The sequence below is a fragment of the Passer montanus genome, unplaced genomic scaffold, assembly GCF_014805655.1.
Source record: "Passer montanus isolate IOZ18808 unplaced genomic scaffold, ASM1480565v1 scaffold67, whole genome shotgun sequence".
Classification (NCBI taxonomy): domain Eukaryota; kingdom Metazoa; phylum Chordata; class Aves; order Passeriformes; family Passeridae; genus Passer; species Passer montanus.
The window spans coordinates 1,067,744-1,092,733 of record NW_024371815.1 but is presented as its reverse complement, the minus strand read 5'-3'; the positions used below and the strand labels follow the sequence as shown (position 1 = coordinate 1,092,733).

The 24,990-nt window shown below is 41.5% G+C and overlaps 1 protein-coding gene across 1 annotated transcript in view; it reads right to left on the bottom strand.

Annotated features, from left to right (window-relative positions):
- STK32B (serine/threonine kinase 32B) overlaps window positions 1-7,526 on the bottom strand; it is a 159,142-nt gene extending 151,616 nt beyond the window's left edge. The window contains exon 1 of the mRNA XM_039728892.1: window positions 7,258-7,526. Coding sequence (XP_039584826.1) covers window positions 7,258-7,333 — 76 coding nt within the window. The 5' untranslated portion in view covers window positions 7,334-7,526. The remainder of the gene's footprint in view (window positions 1-7,257) is intronic.
- Between the last annotated feature and the right edge of the window lie 17,464 nt (window positions 7,527-24,990).

The following is a 24,990-nucleotide window of genomic DNA, read 5'->3' as shown; positions in this document are numbered from 1 at the left end:
TGATATCCACATAACACATATTGCAACAAGGGTAAAATGTTACCTCTCCTGAGCACTTCCTCAATAACAAGCAACAAGAAATTCCTTCACACTCTTAGAGTTTGGTGTCATGCCAACCACTTCTGCAAATTTTGGAAATCTACAAAAGCAGCAGCAATGACTTCCATGATGCCATTTTTTAAGATGGAGGTCCTGACAAAGAGGTTTCTATTGAAGAACTAAATTCTGGAATTGAAGTAAATATTGTTAGGAAGATCTTGAAAATTTATCTGGACCATCTCTAAGATTTTGCTGGCAGAGATTTTGTTGAATCTGGATGATGTAAAGTTCACTACAATTGACAAATACTTCAGCTGTCCCTGGAAAGGATCTTTGTTCTAATCCAGACAGTGTGAGGTAAATCTGATATTGCACAACCTTTTTAGGATATTCAAATGGAACAGAGATGCAGCTCATTTGAGATAACAAGAAGCTAAGATGAAAGTGCCAGATTCATCTTCTTTAGAGTTCCCTGTAAAAAAGGGAAAACTGATATAGTATTAAGCTTCACCTCCAACTATCATTTAGTGTCTGAAGAGGTCCACATCATTTGTGTGTGTTGTACCAAAGCCCAAGCCAGGAAGATAAGGGCTGATGGTGATTGCGATGTTGTGATATTCCTTCTGAACCTCCTTGGACACAGACCATGTCAACTGTCAACAACAGTTTGGCATTTGGTACCTCTGTGGCTACCTGAAATTATCATATTGATCTGTGCTCTCCTTTCTGTCTGTATTCTCCCATTGTCTCGTATCATGCTGTAAGAGTAAGCTCAACACTGATCTGTTTTCCTCTGTGATTGTACAGACACTGGTATCAGGGTTTCTGAAGTGTTTTGCACTACACATAAGGGAGACTTCCTGTCTAAAGTTCAATAAATGCAAAATAAAATTGTATAAAATTCAACATGGTCATAAAACAAAGTATTAAAAAAATCCAGTGGTCTGTATCTAATCTACCTAACATATTGATATTCAGTGTAAAATAATGTGCTTGACAGCTGTGGTTTTCAACAGAACTGCCTTTGAGCAGTTTTTAAATCAGATTTTGATATTCTTATCCAATTCAGTTCTAAAGGGAACTGGAATATTCATCTTTGCAAGGAAAAAAATAAAATGCAAGGTAACACACCAGAGAACTTTCATGAACTAAAAATCCAGCAGAAATATTGATCCCACATGCTGTTTGCTGCTCTCTCTAACAGAAGGTATTTAGGTTCCAACCCTTTATTAGACTGTTCTTTAGGGCTGTATCTCATTAAACAAGTAGTTTGAAAATAGTGTGTTATTATCCTCGTGATCCGAGCAGCTCTGTGACTGCATCAGACATTGTCCATCACAGCTGTGAGGCAGCAGGATGATGAGCACCATCAGATCACTGACAATAACTGGACACTGCATACTCTGCTCTCAATCTGACTCACTTTGACATTTACCCATTGCTTTAAATTGGTTCCAAGCAAAACTCTTGTTTGTAATTTTCCCTATGTCACTTTATACTTCTCCAGCTTTCACTGCACTTATACATAAACTCAGCCATTATGCTCAGAATTTAGCTACCTGAATCCATACCAATTTCAGGCATTTTTCTTAGGCTCTTTATCTGGGTTTTAGGCTTTTAGTACAAGTCTTTTCAGCAGCTAGCCATTTAATAATGATGTTTTCTGACACTCGCCAACAATTTTAAATCCTTCATTTAAGCTGAAGGCTTTTCTACAGAGGAGAGGTAGAAATCAATTTTAAATTACAACTTCAAATTGGAAGTTTAACTCCAGAGGATGGATGCTATATTCTAGTACATAAGATTTCCATTGAGTTCTGCAGTTATGACACTGCAGCAGAACAAAGCCTTGTGGCTCAGGCAAGGAAGTTGGACTTCAGCACTTCCTTGAAGTAGATAAATAAGCACTACAGTGAGTCAGGGTCTGGCCACGGAGAATAAGCCAAGGCACACTGCTGTGCCTCATTCCCCAAGACAGGACCACACTACTGAGGCACAGCCTGCCACAATGCCCTCCACAGAGGGGTGCTCGAGCTCTGCAGCTTCAGCATGCTCAGTGAAGGTTCTCTGGAAATACATATTCACCTTAAATGTAAAGTCCTGTACGCCAAAAACAAAAACAGGCTCTTTAAAAGTTCAGTATACTTATTTCTAAAACTAACTGTAGCAAAGCTGACTTTTTAAGCCCCAAATAATCAAATACAACTGCCATATCACTTGGCAGGACCAAGTTCTAACTTCTAACACTTTGTTTCTTATCCTGTCCTCTGTATCTTCCACCACAATGTAGGCAAATACCTTTTTCCTGTTTGACAGTAGTGATATCTCTCCTGAGTCAGCTCCTTTCTAAATTGCTCTTTTTGACTATTTAATTTTCACACTTTGAATATGATTGAAATTTTAACCAAACACAGTCAAGCAAATCCAGCATGAAAGACACTCTTTACAGGCACTAGGTTATTGCTAATATATTCATTACTTTTGATATTTACTGAGAATTTGCAAGGAGAATTTACCAATGGTGAATACTAGCCTTAAGCTTCTATTGCCATTCTTGTGGATATATTGCTGTTTTTGAAGAGTTGAACATGAGGAAAAATTTACTTCTTTGCTCTCCTGATACATACTTTATATATATCCTGATATATCCTGATATATACACTGGATATACGTATTCAGGAGAGGGTAGCTGTTATGGGAATAGGAAATATTCAAGGTGAAGAGAGCCAGGTTCCTTTGCTTCAGTAGTATTAACCAAAGTAAAACTGTTTTCCTTTTACCTGAGCTGACTACATAATTTGTACAGTATCTTGCTTAAAATGCCTTTTAAATGTCTGAAAAAATGTTATAGTTCCACACCATATAAGGGTCTTGCTTTAGTAAGGAGTAGTGATGCTGCACAACACCAGATGTAGTTCTCTATGCAACCTATACAGTAATAAAAGTCAAGAAATGAACATATTGTTCCATATCTTTAGCCACAGTACAAGGTTTAGGCAAACAAAGGGCTCTGTTCCCTGTATCATTCCTAGCTACTGTTGTGCTTTATCCTAGGCTAAGAAGAGAAAATTAGATACATACATCATGGTTTTACCAGAAGTTTTTTGCACATGAGTAACCTGACATTTTTCCTTGATGGCAAACTTATTTTGTAGATGATAGAGTTGGCTTAAATTGAATTTTTCCCAGTTTCAGTGGAATGAGACATAAGGATGTCTAAGCAAAGCTGAAAAAGGTGAGGATAAACTGACAAAAGACAAGGTGGGCAGCTGTGCTGGTTTTGGCTGGAATAGAGTTAATTTTCTTCAAAAAAGAAGAAGGCAGCAAGTGTATGGCTGTGTTTGGGATTTGTGCTGGAAACAGAGCTGGTAGCTCAGGGATATTTCAGCTGTTTCTGAGCAGCACCTCCACAGAGCCAGGGCCCTTCCTGTCCATCGTCCCACCCACCAGTGAGGAGGCTGGGGGTGCAGGAGGAGCTGGGAGGGGACACAGCCAGGACAGCTGACCCCAACTGACCCAGGGACATCCCACACCATATCCCACACCCTATGGCTTCGTGCTCAGTATATAAAGTTGGATGACAAAGGAAGGGGGAAACATTCAGCGTGGTGTCATTTGTCTTCCCAAGTCACCGTCACACGTGATGGGCCCTGCTCTCCTGGCTGTGGCTGGACACTGCCTGCCCCTGGGAAGCAGGGAGTAAATGCCTTGTTTTGCACTGTTTGTGTGCACAGCTTTTGATTTCCCTATTAAACTGTCTTTATCTCAACCCATGTAACTTTTGTTCTGATTCTCTCCCTCATCCTGCCTTAGGGGGAGTGAGCAAGTGGCTCTGTGGGGCTGAGTGAGTTGCTGCTTGGGTTAAACCATGGGAGTAACAAAGGAAAAAATATTATTTAGAAGTGGGAAATATGAGGTTGGCAGGGGTCAAAAGCAAAGAAGATTAAGTCTGGATATGATCCAGATGAATACTTACACAAAGTGTTCAGTGGTCTTGATAACTGACATGATCAGCGTGATCATAATTTAAAACTTTGCATAAAACAGAATCAGAGTGTTGCAAAGAAAGAAGTGAGTGATCATCTTTGAGACTATGAATTATAGAAGTGGACCAAATTCAGTCCTGCAAAAGGCCATGTACATAGGAACACCAAAAATTTCTAATGTGGATTGGAGTTCATCAGTGGAAATTACTGAGCAGAGCACTGACCACAGGGTGACAGAACTGTTCATATGGTATGTCCATGAAAAGGGCATATGTAATTACAGGATATGCTAGAACTTATTTCCAGTGGAGAACAGGATGTATTCTTTCCAACACATGGTCCCAGGAAAAACTCACCTACAATTCTGTGTATAATTTTGATTATCTGTGTGAAACCAAGACAGGTTCAAATGCAGACAGATGCAGGGCACAGGAAATGAGAAAGCAGCAGAAATGATGGAAAAATAGAAAAGGTTTCCCTACAAATCAAAGAGCGAGAGGGGATGTTTTTTGCTGTCTATCAAAGCCCCAGAATAATCCTGGAGGAGGAGAGCACTTTAAACTAACAAAAACATTTGTGTTTAAACACAAATCTTGTAAGTAGGTTAAGAAACCTAGTCATGAAAACAGATGTTTCTAACCATTCAAAGAGTGAAGTTCTGGAAGATCCTTCTAATAAAAATGGAACACAGAGAACTAATGTAGCTGGTAAAAATTGTATGCATTACTGCCTATAAAAAGATTAGTGTATGATAATGATGTGTTGTTCTGGCTGTAATAACTGGGAACTAACAGCATGTAGTTCAGGCTTCTGGTTCTCCAGAATATTTTTTCTCTTACCCTGAGCATGGAGGGGAGTCCACATACAGCTTACAGATTTTAGATCTACTCAATGGATCAACACCTCTGCTCATCAGAAAGCAGGAGCTGTAACTCTGGAACAGACACCCCAAAGGCTTGTCAGGCAGCACCTGGGTGCTCTTCACACACTATTTCCATATATTTATTTATTAACTAATACACTAAGTAACTTTTTTTCTATTATTTACAGAGTGATGATAAATGGCTTTAAACCTTTACTTCCAAAATTCATGTTTTATTCTATACTCATCATAAACATGCATGGATATAAAATGGCAATACTTTTTTCTGTTAATTTTTATAATTTTAAGAGGCAGCTGAGACATTATGCACAATACACTAAATAGATTCATTTCTAATATTCCTACATCTTCATATACAACTTACCTACCCCAATTCTCTATGGATTGATTGTTATTCTTGAGCAATTACAGCAGCTCAAGAAACAAATCCACTTTCTCTCGTTATACTTTTTCATTGGCTTTTTTTTTTTAATTATATATTGAGTCCAATATTGTGGGAAATGGTGACTTTTATAGCTGCTAGGGGGAATACGAAAGAACAGCTTCATTTTGTATTAACTTCTGTTAGATACATTTTCAAAGAGGAGATATTTTCCCATATTGTTTAGGTACTTGGGAAAATGCCATCCTGAATAACATTTTGTAAGTACTATTGGAAAATGGTAATTGTTTCAAAAGCAATGGACTCTTCTGAACTAGATGGTTGTGCCAAGCAAAGTATATTAAGAGGAATAAAAGATTATGTTAGCAACATTCATAATGGGGAAAACCACCTCAGAACAAAACAAAACCATGCAAAGAATAAATAATGACCTAATTGAAATCCATAAATACTTCATGTGCTCTTTTTTTTTATTAGCTGTTAATAATGGCTGCATTGCAGAAATGCTTTCTGGATAGAAAGAGAACTAAGTGCCATGAAGGCGTTTCTGCAATAATTTACTATTGAACTTGGTTCATTTTGTTCCAAAACTGACCACAATTTCTAGCATGGGGAAAAAAAAAAAAGATAAAGGTATAATAATTCATGGAAACTGCTAACTCAAGAGAGCCCAATTAGAAGTCTTCAAAGGCAGGAATATGGGTGTCTTTTTACCTTAGGGTGTCTGGACAAGATTAACAGCATGCTTTCACTCTGGAGTATTTCTCTGTGAGCTACCTCAATGTTTGCAACACCAACTGTGCATGGCTGAGACTTTGCCTGGGGAGAGTTGAGGGGCTCTTTCTCACTTGTGTGTTTACACAGCATGACCTATGGTAAAGGTCTGAAATTTTCTATCAGTACAAGAAAATGGCAGCAATGGCTCCACAACACACAAATGGCAAACAATCTGTCCCATTCCCCACACAAACCACACCTCATCATGCTTTGCCAAGGAATAGGAAATGCTAATCTCGTCTTAAATGCAAGAGGTAGTCACCCTCTCAAGCACTTTACATCCATTTAAGACATTCCCCCCCCCAACTAGGAAAGCAATACAAATATCTCTATGTGCCCTGAACATATAGGGCAGAACATATATGTTTTTGACTTGTTATGAAACCCATGCAGCTAATGTGAGTCTATTAAGGCACAATCACTTCCTCATAAAATATATTGGGAACTTCTGGGGAAGTTCCTCAGAATTAAGCACCCATTGCCTAGACAGGCAGCAACATCTATCCCATAAGTAACATTAAAAACATTTCTACCTTAGTATACAAATATCTGCTCTCTAAGAGTGCTGTGTTCTCTCTGCTTCAAGACCCCAAATTATTTTAATTGAAATGCATTCACAGAATTCTAATTAAATACAGTCTACATTGGAAAAATTACACTGAAATGCATAAAGAGCGAAGAAACACCACATTTTAGGCAAACTTTTCCATTGCCTTCCACAAACTTTACAAGATACACTTTCTTATGACATATTACCTAGGTAGGGAGTAGAGTAATAGAGCATGCTAAAAAAAGTTTCAGAAAGTAAAGGTGATAGAATAAGTGTAGAGTAAGAGAGACATCACCATTTAAAACAGGCAGGTGGGCAAAGAGACGACAATAAACAAAACGAAAAGCGTGGGCATCCATCTCACAAACTACGCCCATTCACAAACGCAGGTTTGAAGTTACCTGCCATGTGCTTAAACCCCAGCGGACGATGCGCTAGACTCGAGCCCGTGCCCGAAAGCAGGCAGCCGCTCTCCGGGTGAGGGTGGCAGGACAAAGGCGGGCTCTCCCGCCGCTCCCCGCCGCCGGGGCTCCGCGGCTCCCGCACGGAGCGGGGCCGGACCCGCCCGCACGGAGCAGCCGCGGCCCCGGCGCCGCCCGGGCGGGACGCGGCTCGGTACCGCGGACAGCTCCGCACTCACCGTCCTCATTCTCGTCGAAGACGGGCGCCCTGTGGGAGTGGCCGCCCCCCATGTTATTCCGCGGCCGGCTCCGCATCCCCCGCCGCCAGCATCCCGCACCCCGGCAGCGGGGCAGCTCCCGCCCGCCGCCTGCCCGGCCCGGCCCGGCCCGGCCCGGCCCGGCCGGGGGAGCCTCCGCAGGGCTAGCAGTCACCCTGCGACATGAAAGCGATCCGTCTGCCCCTGGCAGAGAGCGCTGCTGGCTGGCGCGCACCGACTTGGCCCTTCTCTCATCGCGGAGGGGCAGGGGAGGGAGGGAGGGAGTTAGGGGAGGAGGGAGGGATGGAAGGGGGAGGGAGGGAGGAAGGGAGGGAGGAGGCGGAGGTCCTGCTGCCGGTGGCTTTTGGTAAGCGGTAAAAGCTGGATCTACCTGGATCCTCGCGGATCCTCCCGCCTCCGCTTTCCCTCCTCCCAGACCCGCGCTGGGGAGCGCGGAGTCCCCGCTCCTGCCCTGCCCTGCCCTGCCCTGCCCGACCCCCGGCGGCGGTGTCTGATGGGCAGTGGGTGCAGAGCCCTCCTGCCGCCCTGCCAGGCTGGCAGCGCCGGGTGCCCATCGCTCCCGGGAGGCAGGAGGGTGAACACTGCCCTTGGTCCGGATGGGTTTTTGTTTCGCCTCCCCACTGGGAGGGGGCGCTCACCGCCGGCAGCCCGGAGGGACGCGGCCGGCCGACCGAAGTTCGCTGAGTTTACAAAGTGGCAAAAAGGACCCAAGGGAGCTGTTCCGTTCCCTCCCGATCCCTGCCGACCCCTCCCGCTCCCCGGGCGGGGCGGCCCCGGGAGCGGCCGGGGCGGGCGGAGCGGAGCGGAGCGGGGCGGGCAGCCCGGCCCCGCAGCGCCACCTGCCGCCCGCGCGGGGCAGCGCCGCGGGGGGAGATGGGCAGGGGGAAAGTGTGAGTGAGTGTGAGTGTGTGTACATGTGTGTACATGTGTGTGTACATGTGTGTGTGTACATGTGTGTGTGTGTGTGTGTGTGTACGTGTGTGTGTGTGAGTGTGTGTGTACATGTGTGTGTGTACATGTGTGTGTGTACATGTGTGTGTACATGTGTGTACATGTGTATGTGTGTGTGTACGTGTGTGAGTGTGTGTACATGTGTGTACGTGTGTGTACATGTGTGTGTACATGTGTGTGTACATGTGTGTGAGTGTGTGTGTGTGTACATGTGTGTGTGTGTGTGTGTGTGTGTACATGTGTGTGTGTGTGTATATGTGTGTGTACATGTGTGTGTGTGTGTGTGTGTGTGTACATGTGTGTGAGTGTGTGTGTGTACATGTGTGTGTATACATGTGTGAGTGAGTGTGTGTGTACATGTGTGTGAGTGTGTGTGTGTGTACATGTGTGTGTGTACATGTGTGTGTGTGTACATGTGTGTGTGTGTGTACATGTGTGTGTACATGTGTGTGTACATGTGTGTGAGTGTGTGTGTGTACAGAGATGGACAGGGGAAATGTGTGTGTGTGTATACATGTGTGTGTGTGTGTGTACGTGTGTATACGTGTGTGTGTGAATGTGTGAGTGTGTGTGTACATGTGTGTATGTGTGTGCACATGTGTATACATGTGTGTGTGTGTATGTGTGTGTGTGTGTGCAGAGATGGACAGGGGGAATGTGTGAGTGTGTATAAATGTGTGTGTGTGAGTGTGTGTGTGTGTACATGTGTGTGTGTGTGTGTACATGTGTGTGTGTGTACATGTGTGTGAGTGTGTGTGTGTACATGTGTGTGTGTGTGTACATGTGTGTGTACATGTGTGTGTGTGTACATGTGTGTGTGTGAGTGTGTGTGTGTACATGTGTGTGAGTGTGTGTGTGTATGTCTACAGAGATGGACAGGTGAAGGTGTGTGTGTGTATAAATAAGTGTGTGTGTGTGTGTGCAGAGATGGACAGGGGGAATGTGTGAGTGTGTATAAATGTGTGTGTGTGAGTGTGTGTGTGTACAGAGATAGACAGAGTGAATGTGTGAGTGTGTGAGTGCACGTGTGTGAGTGTGTGTGTGTGTACAGAGATGGACAGGGTGAATGTGTGAGTGTGTGTGTATACGTGTGTGAGTGTATACATGTGTGTGTTTGTGTGTGTGTGTGTGTGTATAAATGTGTGTGAGTGTGTGTGTGTGTGTGTGCGTGTGAGTGTGTGCAGAGATGGACAGGTGAATCTCTGTGTGTGTATACATGTGTGTGTGTACAGAGATGGACAGGGGGAATGTGTGTGTGTGTGTGTGTACAGAGATGGACAAGTGAATATGTGTGTGTGTGTGCACATGTGTGAGTGGGTTCAGAGATGGACAGGTGAATATGCGTGTGTGTGCATGTGAGTGTGTGCAGAGATGGACAGGTGAATGTGTGTGTGTGTGCATGTGTGTGAGTGTGTGTGGAGACGGACACAGGTAAATACGTGTACATGCATGCACGTGTTTGTCTGGAAATCACTCCCTTCTAAAAGTGCATTAGGGAAAACTGCCAGCACGGGTAAGGGATTACACGGATCACCTGCCATGTAGCAAAGCTTTCTAGGCTTGCTGTTGATATTTATAGACAGAAATAGCTGTATCTCTCCCTTACAAAAATTCTACCATTGGCAACCTTTGAGGTGAGGTAGAAACAATTGTGTTTGGCACTTCTTCCAAGGGGAAACAGGTTAAAAAAATTTAAATATCTATATTAATACTGTAACCAGGTCAAAGCCTTTGCAGTTCCTCCAGGGGAAACCTGCAGACAGAAAAAAAAATCAAATGGAAGTTGTGTTTTTGGCTTCTTCACTGTTACATGAGGAGAAGAGGGAGAAAGAATAGAAGCCAGAAACTAGGGTATATGTATTTCCTTATATAAAGGCAAAAAGGCTTCACCATTCTTCCGTAATATTTACCACCCTTCTTTCAGTATAGCTGTTTAGAAAATCCCAAGAGCAAATAATACAAAGCAGAAGAACTTTGATTCTCTTTGCATGTGACTTTTACCTGCCTTAGTTACTCTCATGACCTGTCTTTGAACCCTATATAATGCTGCTGTAACCTCTCTGGAAAAGGCTGATTAGACTTAAATGAAGTGGGTAAGGTCCTGCGCTGTGTGGCTGAGAAGTTGGAGCTTACAGCTTCTACAAACCCAGAAAATTGATAAATTCAGACATGGTGATGTTTTTTCCATAAGAAGACATGGACAGATTGTATCACCTGCTGATGTTCTTTACTTAAATTATTTGGGTTACTATTATTTCCATGTGAAAACATTTGCAAAAATAGGGGGGCTTTCAAAACTTTGACCTGTGATTATTCTTCTAAGATGGAGTCTGGAAAGCATGACTAACTCTTTGTTATTCTTTTGTTTATTACTCACCCATTCAAAGATTTAGTCATCCAGTCAGGAGCAGAAATAATGTAATGTTACTGAGTTTGTGTTCCTTCAGCCAGAAGACAGCAGTAATACTTAGAAATCACAGAGCTTCAGCTCTCTTTTGCGTTACCTGACCAACATGTGCTTGGTCTTAATCCATTTTCTTTAACAGGAGCAAGGAGGACTGCACTTAGGTTTCAGCTGATAAGAGTTACCTTCTGCCTGAGCTAAGGACTTCCAGTCAATCTAACTGCTTCAATCCACATGGAAGTGTTTTAAAGTGGCCTTCCAAGTAACATGAGCAACTAGTTTGCCAATAAACCCCCAGGCTGACCATTTTACACACGAGAAACCCATCTATAGAATATAGATATGAGGGATGAGCAGGAGCAGTTTGGTATCCCATTGCATGCATAAAACACAAATTCATTGAAAACTACTTCAAACTGCCTCCAAGAGTTGTTCCATTTCTTTTTTGTGCCTGACTTCCTTCACATAGACCAGAAGTCTAGCAAGTTTTCTGAGATTACTTTCTTGATTTCATAGGAGAAGACCCATCATAACCAAAACAGTTCTAACAATTTACAGAACAATGAGTTGTATCTACCCATTAATTAATCACTCCAAATAGATTGCTGTGTTGTTTTGACTCCTTTTTGACAGCTTTGCAATAAATCTGCCCTTGATTTGTGCAAAATTCAGGTTTATGTTTAAACCTCAGCATAGCTAGGAGGTTAAGACAAATGGCATACTGTGTTAATGTGAAATGTGATAAATTATCATTTAGTAATAAAGCATTGATGAGACATTATTTTTTATTAATTGATAACATTATATTCCTCTATAACTCTTGTACTTGAGTAGTGCCAGACATTATCCTTCACAGTCATTTTCTGTAGAAACGGACAAAAAAAATTATCTGACAAGAATTGTTGGGTTTGCTGCTCTGAAAGCAGTGTAATGTAGTCCTTGCATCAGTGTCTGAGCTGTGTTTGTATGATACTCATCATCTTCCTGGGAGCACCAGTGTTTCTGCAACTAAATCAGAAGTTGTCCAATGGTGCTAAGCTTAGATGTGTGCTCAGAGCCCAGCCAAGACTCAAGGAAACCAGTGGCAGTTTTCCAGTACCTTTGACATGACTAATGTCAAGCCTTGGACACATGGGCTGCTTATTCACGTGGTTCAGGGCTCCCCTTTGTCCTTTGCAACCCTGAAAGCATGCTACACTCTGAACAGAGACATAACTCCAGCATCTTTTTTCTTAAAATTATTCAGGACCATCTGAATGCCATTGCGTCTGCTTCAAATTTAGCAACAACTCTTCAAGAACAATTACTCATATGTTTTTCCAATTGCTTTTGTAAACCAGAAATAAGTCTGAAATTCTTTATCATAACATCATGCATATCAGTACAGCTCTCTGAAGCCTGAGAATTCTCAGAACAATTAAAAGTTTGCTCTTCTGGGACAGAGATTTCTAAGCTACAAGCAGTTCCTAAGTCTTGCAAGACCAAAACCAAACCAAACTTCTCATGTTTATCCTTTCTCTGAAAAGACAATCAGGTTTTTCTTGAGATAAACGAAGTTCTAACCTTAAAAACACATTTTATTTTTAGCAGGTAACTGCTGCATAGCCTATACAGAAAAGAGAGTAAGGGAAAAGGACGGTCGAATAGAGCTCTTTTCTTCCCCCTCTTTTCTTTCCCCCTTCCTCCTGCAATCAGCATGAACATCATTTTGAGATATTGTTTTACATTTTCATTTAAGTCCTATGTTGTCTGGCTTAGATTAATAGTGATTTTTTCAGATCTCCATGCAGCATTAGCAATAAAGAAAATCAAATATGATTACACTCCTTTGCATTATAAAACTTCCCTCGAGGAATTCAGTGGTTTAAAGCCAGTAATTCTGTGATTACAGCTTTTGTATTAAAATGCTTCTGATGAGACTTATGGGGTGAGGGTGACCTTACAGTTCTTGATTTCACAGCATACCTTGCTGATATGCTAATATTTTTAAATTGCAGACTGTTTATACTGACATTTTTGTGTTTGAATACTATCCTGGAGTTAACAAAAAAGATATTAAAATAGCACCTTTTGTCTTTATGATTATGACTATTTTAAAAGGAAAGATGATGGGTTAAAAAAGTCCCCTCCTTGGAAACCAGTAAGGTCACCTATTCTATTCTATTCTATTCTATTCTATTCTATTCTATTCTATTCTATTCTATTCTATTCTATTTATTCTATTCTATTCTTTAACTTTGCACAGGACTGCAGTAAGCTCACTTTAGCTGTTCACTATGTCAGCTGAAGCAGTGGTAAATCTGCTCAAACCCTGTTTCCAAACCACATATACTCTTCTCTGACCCCTTTCAGATCAGTAGGAGGTGATAAAGGCAGAACATGCTGAAATCAGAAGAAAAATTTTGTCTTTCCGTAGTTTGCTTTCAGAGAATGTCTTCTGCTCATATTTATTTTTGTTTTAGAGAACTTATGCATTTGGGGTATTTGCTAAAGAACCAAGCAAGAGGCAAGAACCTGAAGTACAGTCTGACTGTCTTCTATTCCCTCTTCAGGCATAAGTGCTTGCTGTTCCCAAGAAAGGCCAGAGACTGTGCAAATTGACTGACTCCTATTTCACTCCAGATGATTTTGGAGAAAACTCTTTCTCCTAAGACTCTATCAAAATAGTGTTAAACCCCTGGAGTTTTGTTGAGATTTACTGTGAAAAGTAGTGACTCTAATAGGCATCATCTGCCATATCCATGTGAGAGACAGAGTATAAGTTCAAACATAGATCAAAGTATCCAGCAAAGGGTCCAAACACAGACCAAAGTTTCCTTTACTTTTCCAAGGTTAAGACAATGCTGGAAGAGAGTGACTTAGTTTGGCTTCACAACCTGCTCCCCTAACTGCTCCTTCCCCATTTCTGTTCCCCAAGACACCAGTTTAAACCATAACAGAGTTTTGGACTTACCCCAGTATGGTTGACCAGGCATGGATTTGTGTGAGGATACAAGCATCTATTGCCAAGATAATGGAGGATGGAAAAAAATTCATGGACAAGTCATGCACAATCAAATCTCATGGTTAGAATGTGAGTGTTGCTTTTCCCACCATCCATTTTACAGGAAGGCTGACAGATTTCACTAAGGGTTATTTATAAAAAGCTGCCAGCCAGATCCTTCATTCGCATTGCATCTGTGCGAACACAACACAACACCACAACACATCACCACAACAGTGACCATTTACTCAGACCTGTTGTATCTTCAACCTTCTTTCAGGAGAAAAAAAGTGGTTAGTTGCAGGTAAGCTTAGGAAAACATAGAAAACTTTTACCATCTTTAAAAGGACATAAAGGGCAAGAACAAGGACACCTAAGTTAGGTATTAGACCAAAACTGGAAAATCTGTTTGTACAAAACCTAAATAGAAAAGAGGGGGAAGTCAGCTCTGTAGTGCATCAAAAACACTGGGGTCCTAATAACAGTAGGTTTAGGGCTGGGCTTCTAGTTAAGTTCTAGTCTTACTTATCATATATACTTTATCTGTACAATACTGGGATGCCAGCCAAGTAATCAAATGAGATTAAATTACCTACTTGCACAGCAAACACCATTCCAGCATTGACTCTCTTAAAAGAGTCCCCAACCCACTGGAGTCCATCAGAAGCTAATTGTCTACAGAAAGGAAGTCAGCTTCCTGTGCCTATTCAAGGAGTGAAAAGAAAATGGTTACTGGAATCTAAGATCAAAAGTAATTACAGGTCCAGAATTGCTGGCCCCAGTTTGGACATATTACTATTGAGCTGTGGTTTTGCAATTGGCTTCAGTCACAGCCTGATCAGGTCCATTACGCCCATCTTGTGATTTGACACTGTTACACCGAATCTCAGACTGATAAATCCTGAGCAATTTTCACTGCAGTATATAGCAGAAATCACTTCAAAATAGAGAGCATTTTGTTCTTTTGCAGCTTTTACCTGTTTTCTGTGGAATTCAATGTGGTATGCCCTATCTATTACCCTCAGCACAAAAATAGCATGGAGAACTTGTAAAAGATTTTCCTAAGTACCTGCCTTGAGATGACGGAAGTTTTGAAGTCCAGGGTGTGAGAAAGCAAATCCCAATGGTACAGCTGGAATGTGAGAAACATGGTGTCATCTCTCTGAAGGATTATGTGTGGCTGTCCTCTTAAGATCCCTGGCAATACTCTGGTCTGAAACAGCTGTGGTGGCACAGAGTCAAGTGAAGTAAGACCAAAAAAAAAAGTATAACAAAAAGTCAAGAGATTGGTCTTTACTGCATGCAGGAACATGAACAGGAAGCATGGACAAAATATCTTCTGCCTGTACAGATTTTGGTCACAGCCTTTGGTTTTTTGTTTGGGATGTTAAAAAGGATTTTTTTCTATGCCTTCTGAAATTGTCCAACAGGTATGGAACAAAAGACTTGTGACACCACAAGACATTGTCTTGATCAATTTACTGCAACACCATGTAATTGAGCATATTCAGCTTGGGCATGAAACTGTGACTTGGGATCCCCCTGTTCCAGTCCTGCTGCTCATGGTCTGTGACCACTACACTCTTCCTTGTCTTTTCACCAGGTGTTTTCATGTACAAAGTATATTTTTTGAAGTAGGCTTCTTGCAACCTAAAGAAGGGGCAAATGAAAACGTCTGGAGCTCCATTCCTTGCTTTAGAGAGACAAACTGGTTGCAGCACCTAACACACCTCCTGCCCCACAGCCAGGCATTGAAAAGAGGTCATACTGGATCTGTGCTCCCAGGGCAGCCTGCTCTGCTGTTCTGCTGCTCAGCAGTGCTGCCATTACCCTGCCCTGTAATAGCTGAGCTGTTCTCCTTCACAGCCTGCACCAGCCCTGTGTGGTTTATGTTCCCCTCAATCTTAGCTGTTTAATAAGCTTTATTGCTTAACGATTTTTCCCTTCCTCTCTTCATGTAATATAGCTGTATCAGGAGCACTGGGGATTCTCCATTAATAACTTGTCCTATTGTGTTTTGTCACGTCCTTTCTTGTGACTAGTAATTTATCAGCGGCATTGATTGATGTAAAATTACAGACTTCCCAATCTTTCCTAGCCTGCAGTGTGTCTTTCAAGAACTCATAAAGTAGCTCCAGTGATGAAGAGCCCTACTTAGAAGAACAGTTAAGAGGCTGCTCTTTTAGAGCTATTACATTTGGGCTATTAAGGCAAAACACTTAAATAGGCGTGCCAGGATGACTTACACCTCTGTTGTTTCTTTTCTTCTCCGGAGTGTAACTATACCTTCTCATTTTGGTTTTGTGGTATTTTTGTTGTTTTTTTTTTTTTAATTTGGACGTAAAAATCCAAAGCTGCTCAAGACATGTATTCTCACCTCAGAGATAAGAAAATATAAGATTGCTATTTGAAAACTGAAGTCCCCTGCTGAATTCACAAGATCAAATCAAGCAAGTTGAGGAACAATGATGGTTTTGCACACAGGTAGCTGAGAAATGAAAGAAAGAAAAATCAATTGTTCACAAAAGTGGCACCTGGATGAACTGTTATCAACAATAATTGGATGTATAAAATAAAAGAAAATATTAGTTGCTGAATAACCCATTCCATTTGCTAAAATATGTCAGAGTAAAGCCTAGATAGATGCATTAATTGTTCAAGTTTTCAGCAGAGGGGGGAAAACTCACATTATAATTTACAGAGCAAGTGAACAAAATTTAAAGATTGTCACATGTCTGCTGAAAAAATAAATAAGAATCCAAGGTTTTATAAGTGTTCTTGAAATTAGCAATTTTATTATTTTGCACTACCTTAATAAATACTTGCTGATAATTTTCAGGACAAAAAGCTGAAGAACAACACAGTAGTCTTAAGAAAAATATCTATATTTTCCTCTGTATTGTTTGCTTTGCTTTGCTTCAGATTTAATCACATCTCTCTTTGCCCTTGTCTCATAAAGAGATTTGCTGCATGTACATTGAGTACAGGCATACAAGACTCTGATCTGTGCAATAGGATGGTGGAAGAGACAAAGTAGGAGGGGTAGGATTAAGTGTGCTGTGCAAGTGAGGCTCAGTGGTGCTTGAGAACTACATGGGTTTAAAAAGTTAGAGGTATGTAATTTCACCTTATGAAAATAGCAGGAATTATGTATCTGACACCTTGTAATTTACCTTTGGTCCTGCATAAGCATGGGAATGCATTTGCTACTCATTGCTATTTACATTTACTGGAATCATATCCAATTAGCAAAAAAGCCCAGCTATCTGTCAGAACCTTGTTATAAAGCCAAAGCCATCTCCAAGCTCTCTAAAATATACTTCCATGAACCCACTAAGCTCCTTTACCCCCAATCATGCATTAGTTCAATGAAAAAATGAGACTCATAAAGCTTTCATGGAGGCATGCTTGTCTTTTCAGCCCCAGGATTTCCCTCAAGTGAAACTATTGCAGATGTCCTGAACAAACACGTGCCTAGGACTATGACCACATGCATTTTTGTCCCCCAGCACTGGCTACATTGGCATTGGCAGTTTGGTTTGACACAGGATTGCACTTTTCAAGCAACCCTCACAGCTGTCAGTCCAAGTCTGGATTCCTTTGGGGGCACCAGACCCAGAAGATGCCTTGCAGGAGGGCACCCTGTGCAGCCTGATGGTGCTGGGCATCCAGCCCACAGCACCAGAAGGGAGGTCATCCAATGAACCCCCAAAACACACACACAGCATGGATATTACAGCCTCAGCACCAACGCTTTCCCACTCCAGGTCTGGCCCAACAGCACTGAGCTGGCTGCTAGTATAGACAGAGAAGACATCTCCAGGCCTCTAAATGTTACAGCCCCTGTTTCACAATTTTTTTGCCTCACTCATCCCTTCCAAACCCCCACTCCCAATGTTTCAGTCATTATCATGAACATGAAGAAACACACAATCAGGCCAATTGCAGAGTTTAACTGTTCTTTCTCTCTTCACTGCTTTTCTAAAAAAAAAGAAAATAATAGGAAAGTGCACCTCATGGAAAAGGAGTGGTGAATAAAACTCTCTTGTTATGTACAGTCACAACAGCATTTAGTTCCATGTTACACTGCAGCTCAATCTCAATTTACATTCAAACAATGACTGAAGCAGAAAAATGTGTAAAAGCACCAGGAGAGGCAGCCTGTTTAGAGTTCTCACTACCGTGCATGGGTGCAGGTGATGAGCAGACCACAGCCAGATACATCAGCTGTCCCTGGGAGCCAGTCAGCTGTGAGAAATGAGCTTGGCTCCGGGGGGATCCTGCAGGATAACACACATTCACAACAGCAATTTTTTTCTTGTTAAAGTACAATTGGACACCCAGTTTGGTTCAGTCATGCTTGGTTAGGAAGGGGAAGGAGCTCTTTCTACACTGACTAGTCAGAGCAGAAGGGGAAAATTTGCTCTGCTCATGCTCTCTGGGGTCCTCTAGGATTCCAAGTGTATGCAGCTCTGTAGATGCCATTTATTTGATTCAGTTGTGAGTCCTTATAGCGTGAAGAAATTTCTTATTATTCTGCATGTCTATTTTATTCAGATATTATAGCACGGTTTTCCTCTGAAAAAATCTGTGTGATGGCATAGTTAAATTCAGGAAAGAAGCTTCTGTCAAAGGCTAAATTTACAGTAAAATTATGCTTTTAAAATATCTTAATGTTGGCAATTTTTATGCCTTTAAAAGTAATTTTATAATTAAAAAGTTATTAAACTTTTCAGTAAATATAGATTTATTATAGTGTCACATTACATGTCTGATATTTTTCTGACTTTTCTGGACACAATCACTCAGGAAAGAAGAGAAAAAAAGACAACCAACACTGAACGGGGATCCAATTTCTCCTGTCCTGATACAGAAATGAGACTTATGACAACTTGGTCTAGATTTTAAGGCTTTTCAGGCCTACTGTAACCTTCAGCACTCTTCACCTTTCAAGCCTGTTTATTTTATATCTTTCCTGAATTTTTTTGTCTTCCTGGATTCTTTCATGAAAGGGAATAGAGAGAGGAAGTAGATACACAAAATTTTCTACAACTGGTGACACAATGTAATATGTGATTTTTATATGAGATTTATGATTTTACCTCCCTTTAAGGCTGTTAAAAATAGCTTTAGAGTACATTTGTGGGAATTGTGATGTTTATAGACAATTATAGTTCCTGTTAGAACCTTAAAAATGGATCTAGCTTCCAGAAGGATCCTTTTTTACATGCATATAAAGGTGTTTGTCTCTTGTGCTTCTGAACAAACACTTGTGAGCGCAGATACAAATGTCAATGCCACACCCATTCTTCTGCCTTTGTGTGTATTTTCCACAAGGAAAACCCCATTGCCTCTTCAAGATGGAAAATGAGCCTTAAGTAGTGATGCAAATGGTGAACTGGAAATTAAAGAAGTTGAAGAAAACATGGCTCCTGCTTTCATTACTCTGAAGCCAAAATCTGATTAGCATCACTAAAGGCAACTTGTGAAAATTGTTTCTTTTGGTCTCACAGTTCCCAAAAGTAGGAGTCCCCTCATGTCTCCTGAAAAGCATGAGAACTTTTCAGGTCAAAGAAATGTGATGTTCACCCTACAAAAGGCTTTATCCCTCAGCCTGGAGAGGAGAAACTGCAGCAAGACCATAGGAAGGAACAGAAACTCCTGCAGGTAGGCAAAGTGAAAATATTTGGATTGTTTTTCTGCAGAAGAAAAATGTTTTATCTTGCTTATCTGTTTTGTTTCAACTCTATTTGCAGCCTTTGTCTTGCTGGGCTGGGAGAGGGTGATTTGTGATTTGGAGCACATTTGTGTGCCTGAATGAAGTCAGAGTGTGCTTGCTTGGAGGGAAATGTGTTACTGTTTCTTGCTGTGACACTGCTGCTGTTGATTGAAAGGAGCCTGCTGTGCCTTATTGCTAAAATTACAGGAATCTTCAATAGACCGACCAACAGCCCTTGGAGGGGGATAAAAACACAGAAAGGAAAATGTTGATATAGAATTATGTTGGTGGTGAAATATGTTGATATTAACTGCTTCTGCTATGAGCCCAAGAGTGACCTTTTCTCACACAGGGTGCTGGAGCTTGTTCCAGGAGAAAGTATTTGAGAGTGTGCTCACTAATGAGGATTTTCCAGAAATCCAGGCAGGTTCTTGTGAGTCATCTCACAAGAATGGGGTAACAGCAAGGGCCAAACACCCCAGCTCATGCTGATCTACTATGGCCCATGGGCATGGCAGCAATTAGGGAGCAAATATGTGCTCTTGCTGGTTTCAAAGCAATTTGGTTTCAGTTGATCACTGAAAATTAATAGACCAGAAAACATCCCATTTTCTTAAGAAGAATACTGCAGGACTGTTGGAAGGCAGTATGCACAAAGGAGTCAGAATACATCTTCTATTCTGCACTGACTAAGGGAAAAATGAGCAATATCCATCCTAGTGTGTGGATTGCAGGTGTGCATAGTTACAGAAGCAGTCTGTAACCCAGTTATTAAAGGTGCTTTAGAAGCTGCTTTTGAAATTGAATATTACACAGGAAAAACAAGAAGGTAAAATTGTAAAAGTCGGAGTGAAATATGGTGAAACAATCAGTGAATTTATTTTTGGTTTTGATTTACATGCTGCCTAAAAAGGTGTGGTATGTTCAGTTTGTGAATAGATACATTCCAAGCCAGTGGCATTGTTTATGCTTGAAACACATCTGAATGTGTGTTTTCTTCCTATATTTTGTAAAACCATTTACTTTCTTGCCAAAAAGATATTTTTAGGCAGCACTGAACACACAGCTCATGCTTGCTTGAACACAACTTGTGTTTGCTTGCTTGCTTTATTCAGTGCAGAACTCGCTGGTCATTTACCACCATGATTGCTTGTCCACGGTTCATTCTGTGCTCTCCCACTTCCCATGTCCTCAGGGTTTTCATCCTTACTCCCAGCAAGACACCAGCTCACAATATTTCATTTTCAGTCCTTAGTGTCACCAAGATTGAAGCCACCACAGAGAAGAAAACAACTCTCAAGCATGTGGCACACACAGTCCAGTGGCTGGCACTGGACTCACCTATACAGTGCCAAATGAGCCTCCATTAGAGAATTATGGACATTAAAGTGAACACAGTCACAGTCATGTGCTATTCATCCTAAATATTGCCAGATGAAATAAACTCCAAAAGCAGTATTTCTTCTTCTAGGGAGAACTATTGGAAGAGGAGCTGGCCAGTCTGAAAATCCCATGCACACAAAACCCCCAAATCAGTTACAGACTTTTTCAGATGTATGTATGTGCTCTTGGAAGGGAGAGAAATTGGAGCACCTTCTCAGTGTGCTATCTCAAGAAGGAATGATTCATTAACGCCAGTAGACACAACAGTGAGAAATCCACCATATTAACACAGACACTTTTCATGTATTGATTTCATGAAACAAATGCTAAGCAGGCATGCAATTGCCAGACAAGAAAATACATCATTATTAATGGACTGTAAGGAAACAACCTGTGGAGAAAAACGGCAGTAGGTTAAACAGAGAAGTGTGCAGAGGTTACAGCAAAGTTCTGTGACCCAGAGATCATCTTTTCACCACATGTTTACACAGCTTCTAGCTCAGTGGGAGTCTTGATCTATGGCTTTGCCCCCTAAGCTGTAATCCATACTGCAGTGCTAACAACATATGTCATCTGGAAATTAGTCTCCAGCCCTCAGCAGTGTGGTAGTTAATGTCATGTAGTGCCTTCTTATTCTGTGCTTCAGATGCCCTCTGGTTACACCAACAGTAGATTTCTCCAGTCCTTCACTGGAGGCTGTGAGATAAAAACAAAAGGAATTAAAACAAAAAAAGCATCCATAAAGAAAAAAAAAAGGCAAGAAATCATTACAGTCCCTAAGGCATCTATGCATTCCTATCCAGAAGGACCAATGGTCATATGATTTATTAAAGAAGATTCTGCATTATGCATTAAAAGCTCCAGCACAGAGTCCACCTAAGCAGTAGGTATTTGTACACAAGTCTTTGTCCATAACTTTTTCTGGGTGTTTTTTGTGCTCTTGGCACACACATGCACACAGTTTCAAGTCAAAGGGTGCCCTTGCTGAGCTCAACAGCAGGCTGTGAACCTTGAGTTTTACCCCAAGAAGAACACCATCACCTTTTAATCAGTGTTTTCTTTGAAAAAAAGGTCAGCATCTGATGCTGGTCTCTAACACAGCTGAAGGTCTTTCAGGGATTGCACTGGAAATTCAAGTAATTTATACACCAGTTCTGCAGCAAGAATCTCTCAATATCAGCAGTCTAACCCAAAATTATTTTGTATTTCTTCTAAGAATATAGTTGTCACATCTACTGTTTAATGTTAGCTTAAGGACCAGAATAATCTGAAGGGGAAACAAACACCCTCATTTACTCTAGTCTTATCCTAATTTTTAAGTATTTGCTTTCTAATTACTAATAGAATTCCAATAAACTCATTTGCTAATAAAGGATGGTGTGTTCAACACTGCCCAAAACTTATAAAAACTTTATCCCTACCTAGCAGTGGCTTTTAGTAAAACAAGCTGCAACATCCACTCTAGAGCTTGTGTTGTTTTCACCATGAGCATAATAATTTTTTTTGTATCACTGCAGCCTCTGGCACCTCTTGGCCATTGTTCACCAAAGACAGGAGCATCCACCTTCTGGCTCTTCCTCTGCTCCACTGAAGGAAGTTTGTAATGGAGAGAGAGCCTTGAACTCACTGCCATGAGGGGCTGTGATCCTTGGGGAATTTTGGGCAGCAGAGGAGGGGCCCCTACCATTGGGTCTGGCAGGACAAGTATATCTCATGGTTTGTCCTCATTTTTGGTCATCTGAACCATATGCAAGCAGCCCACAAATCCCTGGTGCCTTTACTTCCTGTGATCAGAACCTACCAAAAAACAAACAAACAAAAAAGTTAAATAAATAAAAATATTGATAAATAAAAGTTCAATAAATAAAGAGAGAGAGAAATATGTTAAATAGACAACAACAAAAAAAAGGCACTAGAATATAATACAATTTCAGAGAGGTTCTGGCCTAATAGCAGCTCTGTTTCAGGGCTGAAGCCAAGTCCTAAGGGAGGGTGAGACTCTGATAGTTTTAATCAAGTTACTGTATCAGTTGTCCAGTTCCTGACACCAGCTGCCAAAGTGGATGCCAGCATCTGGCTCCACTCAAGAATAAAATAGAACTTGATATTTCTCATAGCTCTGCCTTGAGTGAGTGAAAAGAAGAGAATGCATGGAAGAGTTACCATACCTACATCACTTCTCTTACCTCCTGACTTGCATGATTCTCCTCCAGAGCCACATACTGTGCAGCAAACTCTGACTCATTACAACAATTGCCACTCTCCATATCTGTCTCATACATGGCAGAAGCAAGTAAGTGCTGGATATGCAAATATTTTTTTCCATGTTAGTTTTTTTTCCCGCTCTGACATGTCCAGAGGATACAGGGCTGTCCTTGGACAGTGCTCCCTGTGTTCAGAAAATGCCTATATTGCTCCACAGCCCAGCTGGTAAAAACAAAGAATGTGAAAACACAATTCAACATGAGCTGAAGTTCAGATTCCAGACCCAGTACTGGTTTGTTTTCTCTTCAAGCTTTGAATTCTTCTAATAGAGGGCCTGTGTGTGTGCGTGTATGTGTGTGTGTGGTTTGGCTTCAATATTTCCTGGAGGAATGTGTCCACACAGCTAAACAAAATACCTCCCTGGGGGCAGCTTGGGCTTCACGGTCGCTGCAGCACAGAGAGAAAATTTGATTTTACAAAGAGAGAAATGGAGTACATCCTGCCAGGGTATGAGAAAATGTCATGCTTGACATCATTAATGGTCAAATGATAACATAAAAAAAAAAATATTTTCCTTCAGTGCATTTAGAGCAGGTGCCTTGAAACCTTGTCTATGTCTCTGGGAAAATAATGGGAGACAGATACATAAAAATAATCAATATTTCCCAGCTATAAAAAGACTATGGTCAAACACCTTTTCCAAAATGCTCTTACATGCCTTGTAAGTTGCTTTTTTTTTTCCCCTGAAGCTTAGTCTGCCAACAAAGAGGTGTATTAAATACAGAGGAACAAAAAATTTGCTCAGAGTTTTTCCTCATGCTTGCAAATGCTGATTTGTCTATAGGGTTACTCAGGCCTGACACCAGGTCTCCCTCAATGAAGGTTCAACTTCCTCAAAGAACAACAAATACATTTAGCCTTTTCCTAGCAAGTTCAACACTTGATAGAAAGGCTTAGAAAATGCAACTCACTGAAGAGTTTTTTTGTTCCTACTCCTATCAAAGCATAAAGCTAAACAGAACTGGTTTATTGGCATCAAGAACGGACAGAGTGTGTTTGGAAATGTAACACTTCTTTGAAAAATATGTGTAAAGCAGAATCAAAGAGTTTGCTTTGATCACTTTGATACTTTCCTGAATGTGTTTGGTTTCTTTGACTCCATTTGCTTCATTTCTCTTTGGTGTCAGAGAGACAATGGTGTGGACAATGCCATCATTCTCTGCCCGGCGCATTATTACAGAAGCTCATGTACCTAAATTATGCAGTAGGAAGAATTGGAACTGTATCTTTTTGATGTGAACAAAGTTGATGCCAATCTTTTTTGTTAGCGTATATTTAATGAATAAAACGGGTTGATGGTCTGTGTGTAGCAGCTGCTTTGCTGCCTGTACATGTGCTTTTCATGTTCCCCAGGAGCAGAACCAGCTTTCTGAGAGTGCTGTGTACTGCACAGTGCTGCTGGCACAGCAGCTTGAATGCTCCCTTCAGACCAGGTGGGACAACTGTCCTCCTCTGGCCAGAGCAGTGCCACATCCTTCTCTGGGCTGGACTCCAAGGCCTCCAGCCTCTATTCCAGGCAGCTGTGAGCTCTCTCCAAGAAAGCCATGGACCATTGTCCTCTGCCTCTGCATCTTCAATTCTCACCTCAAAGTGACAGCTGCTGGTCCGCCACCAAGGCAGAGCCCAGCACAAAGGGTTGGGCACAAAAGCAGAGCTCCTGCTTTGCCTGGGCCCTACAGTCTCAGTGAGCCTGGTCTTGAGGGGCTGGGATGTATGTGCATAGTGGGCTACAGGAACACCTCCCTTTCTATCCCCTGCTGCAGAATTCCCAGCAGCAGCCATGGCAAAATGGATTGTGAGCAAGGCAGGCTGTGCTGGGTCCGGAGTGCCCTGAGCAGCACAGCTGGGAGCTGGCTTTGGCAGGAGAGCAGGGCAAGGACCCAGCTGTTGGAAGAGTAACTGAGGTGATAGGAAAGAGAGGTAGAAGGGAAATATGGACATGTTGTCCCAACTTTCCCAAACACTGAATAGTCTCACTGTTTCTTGCTA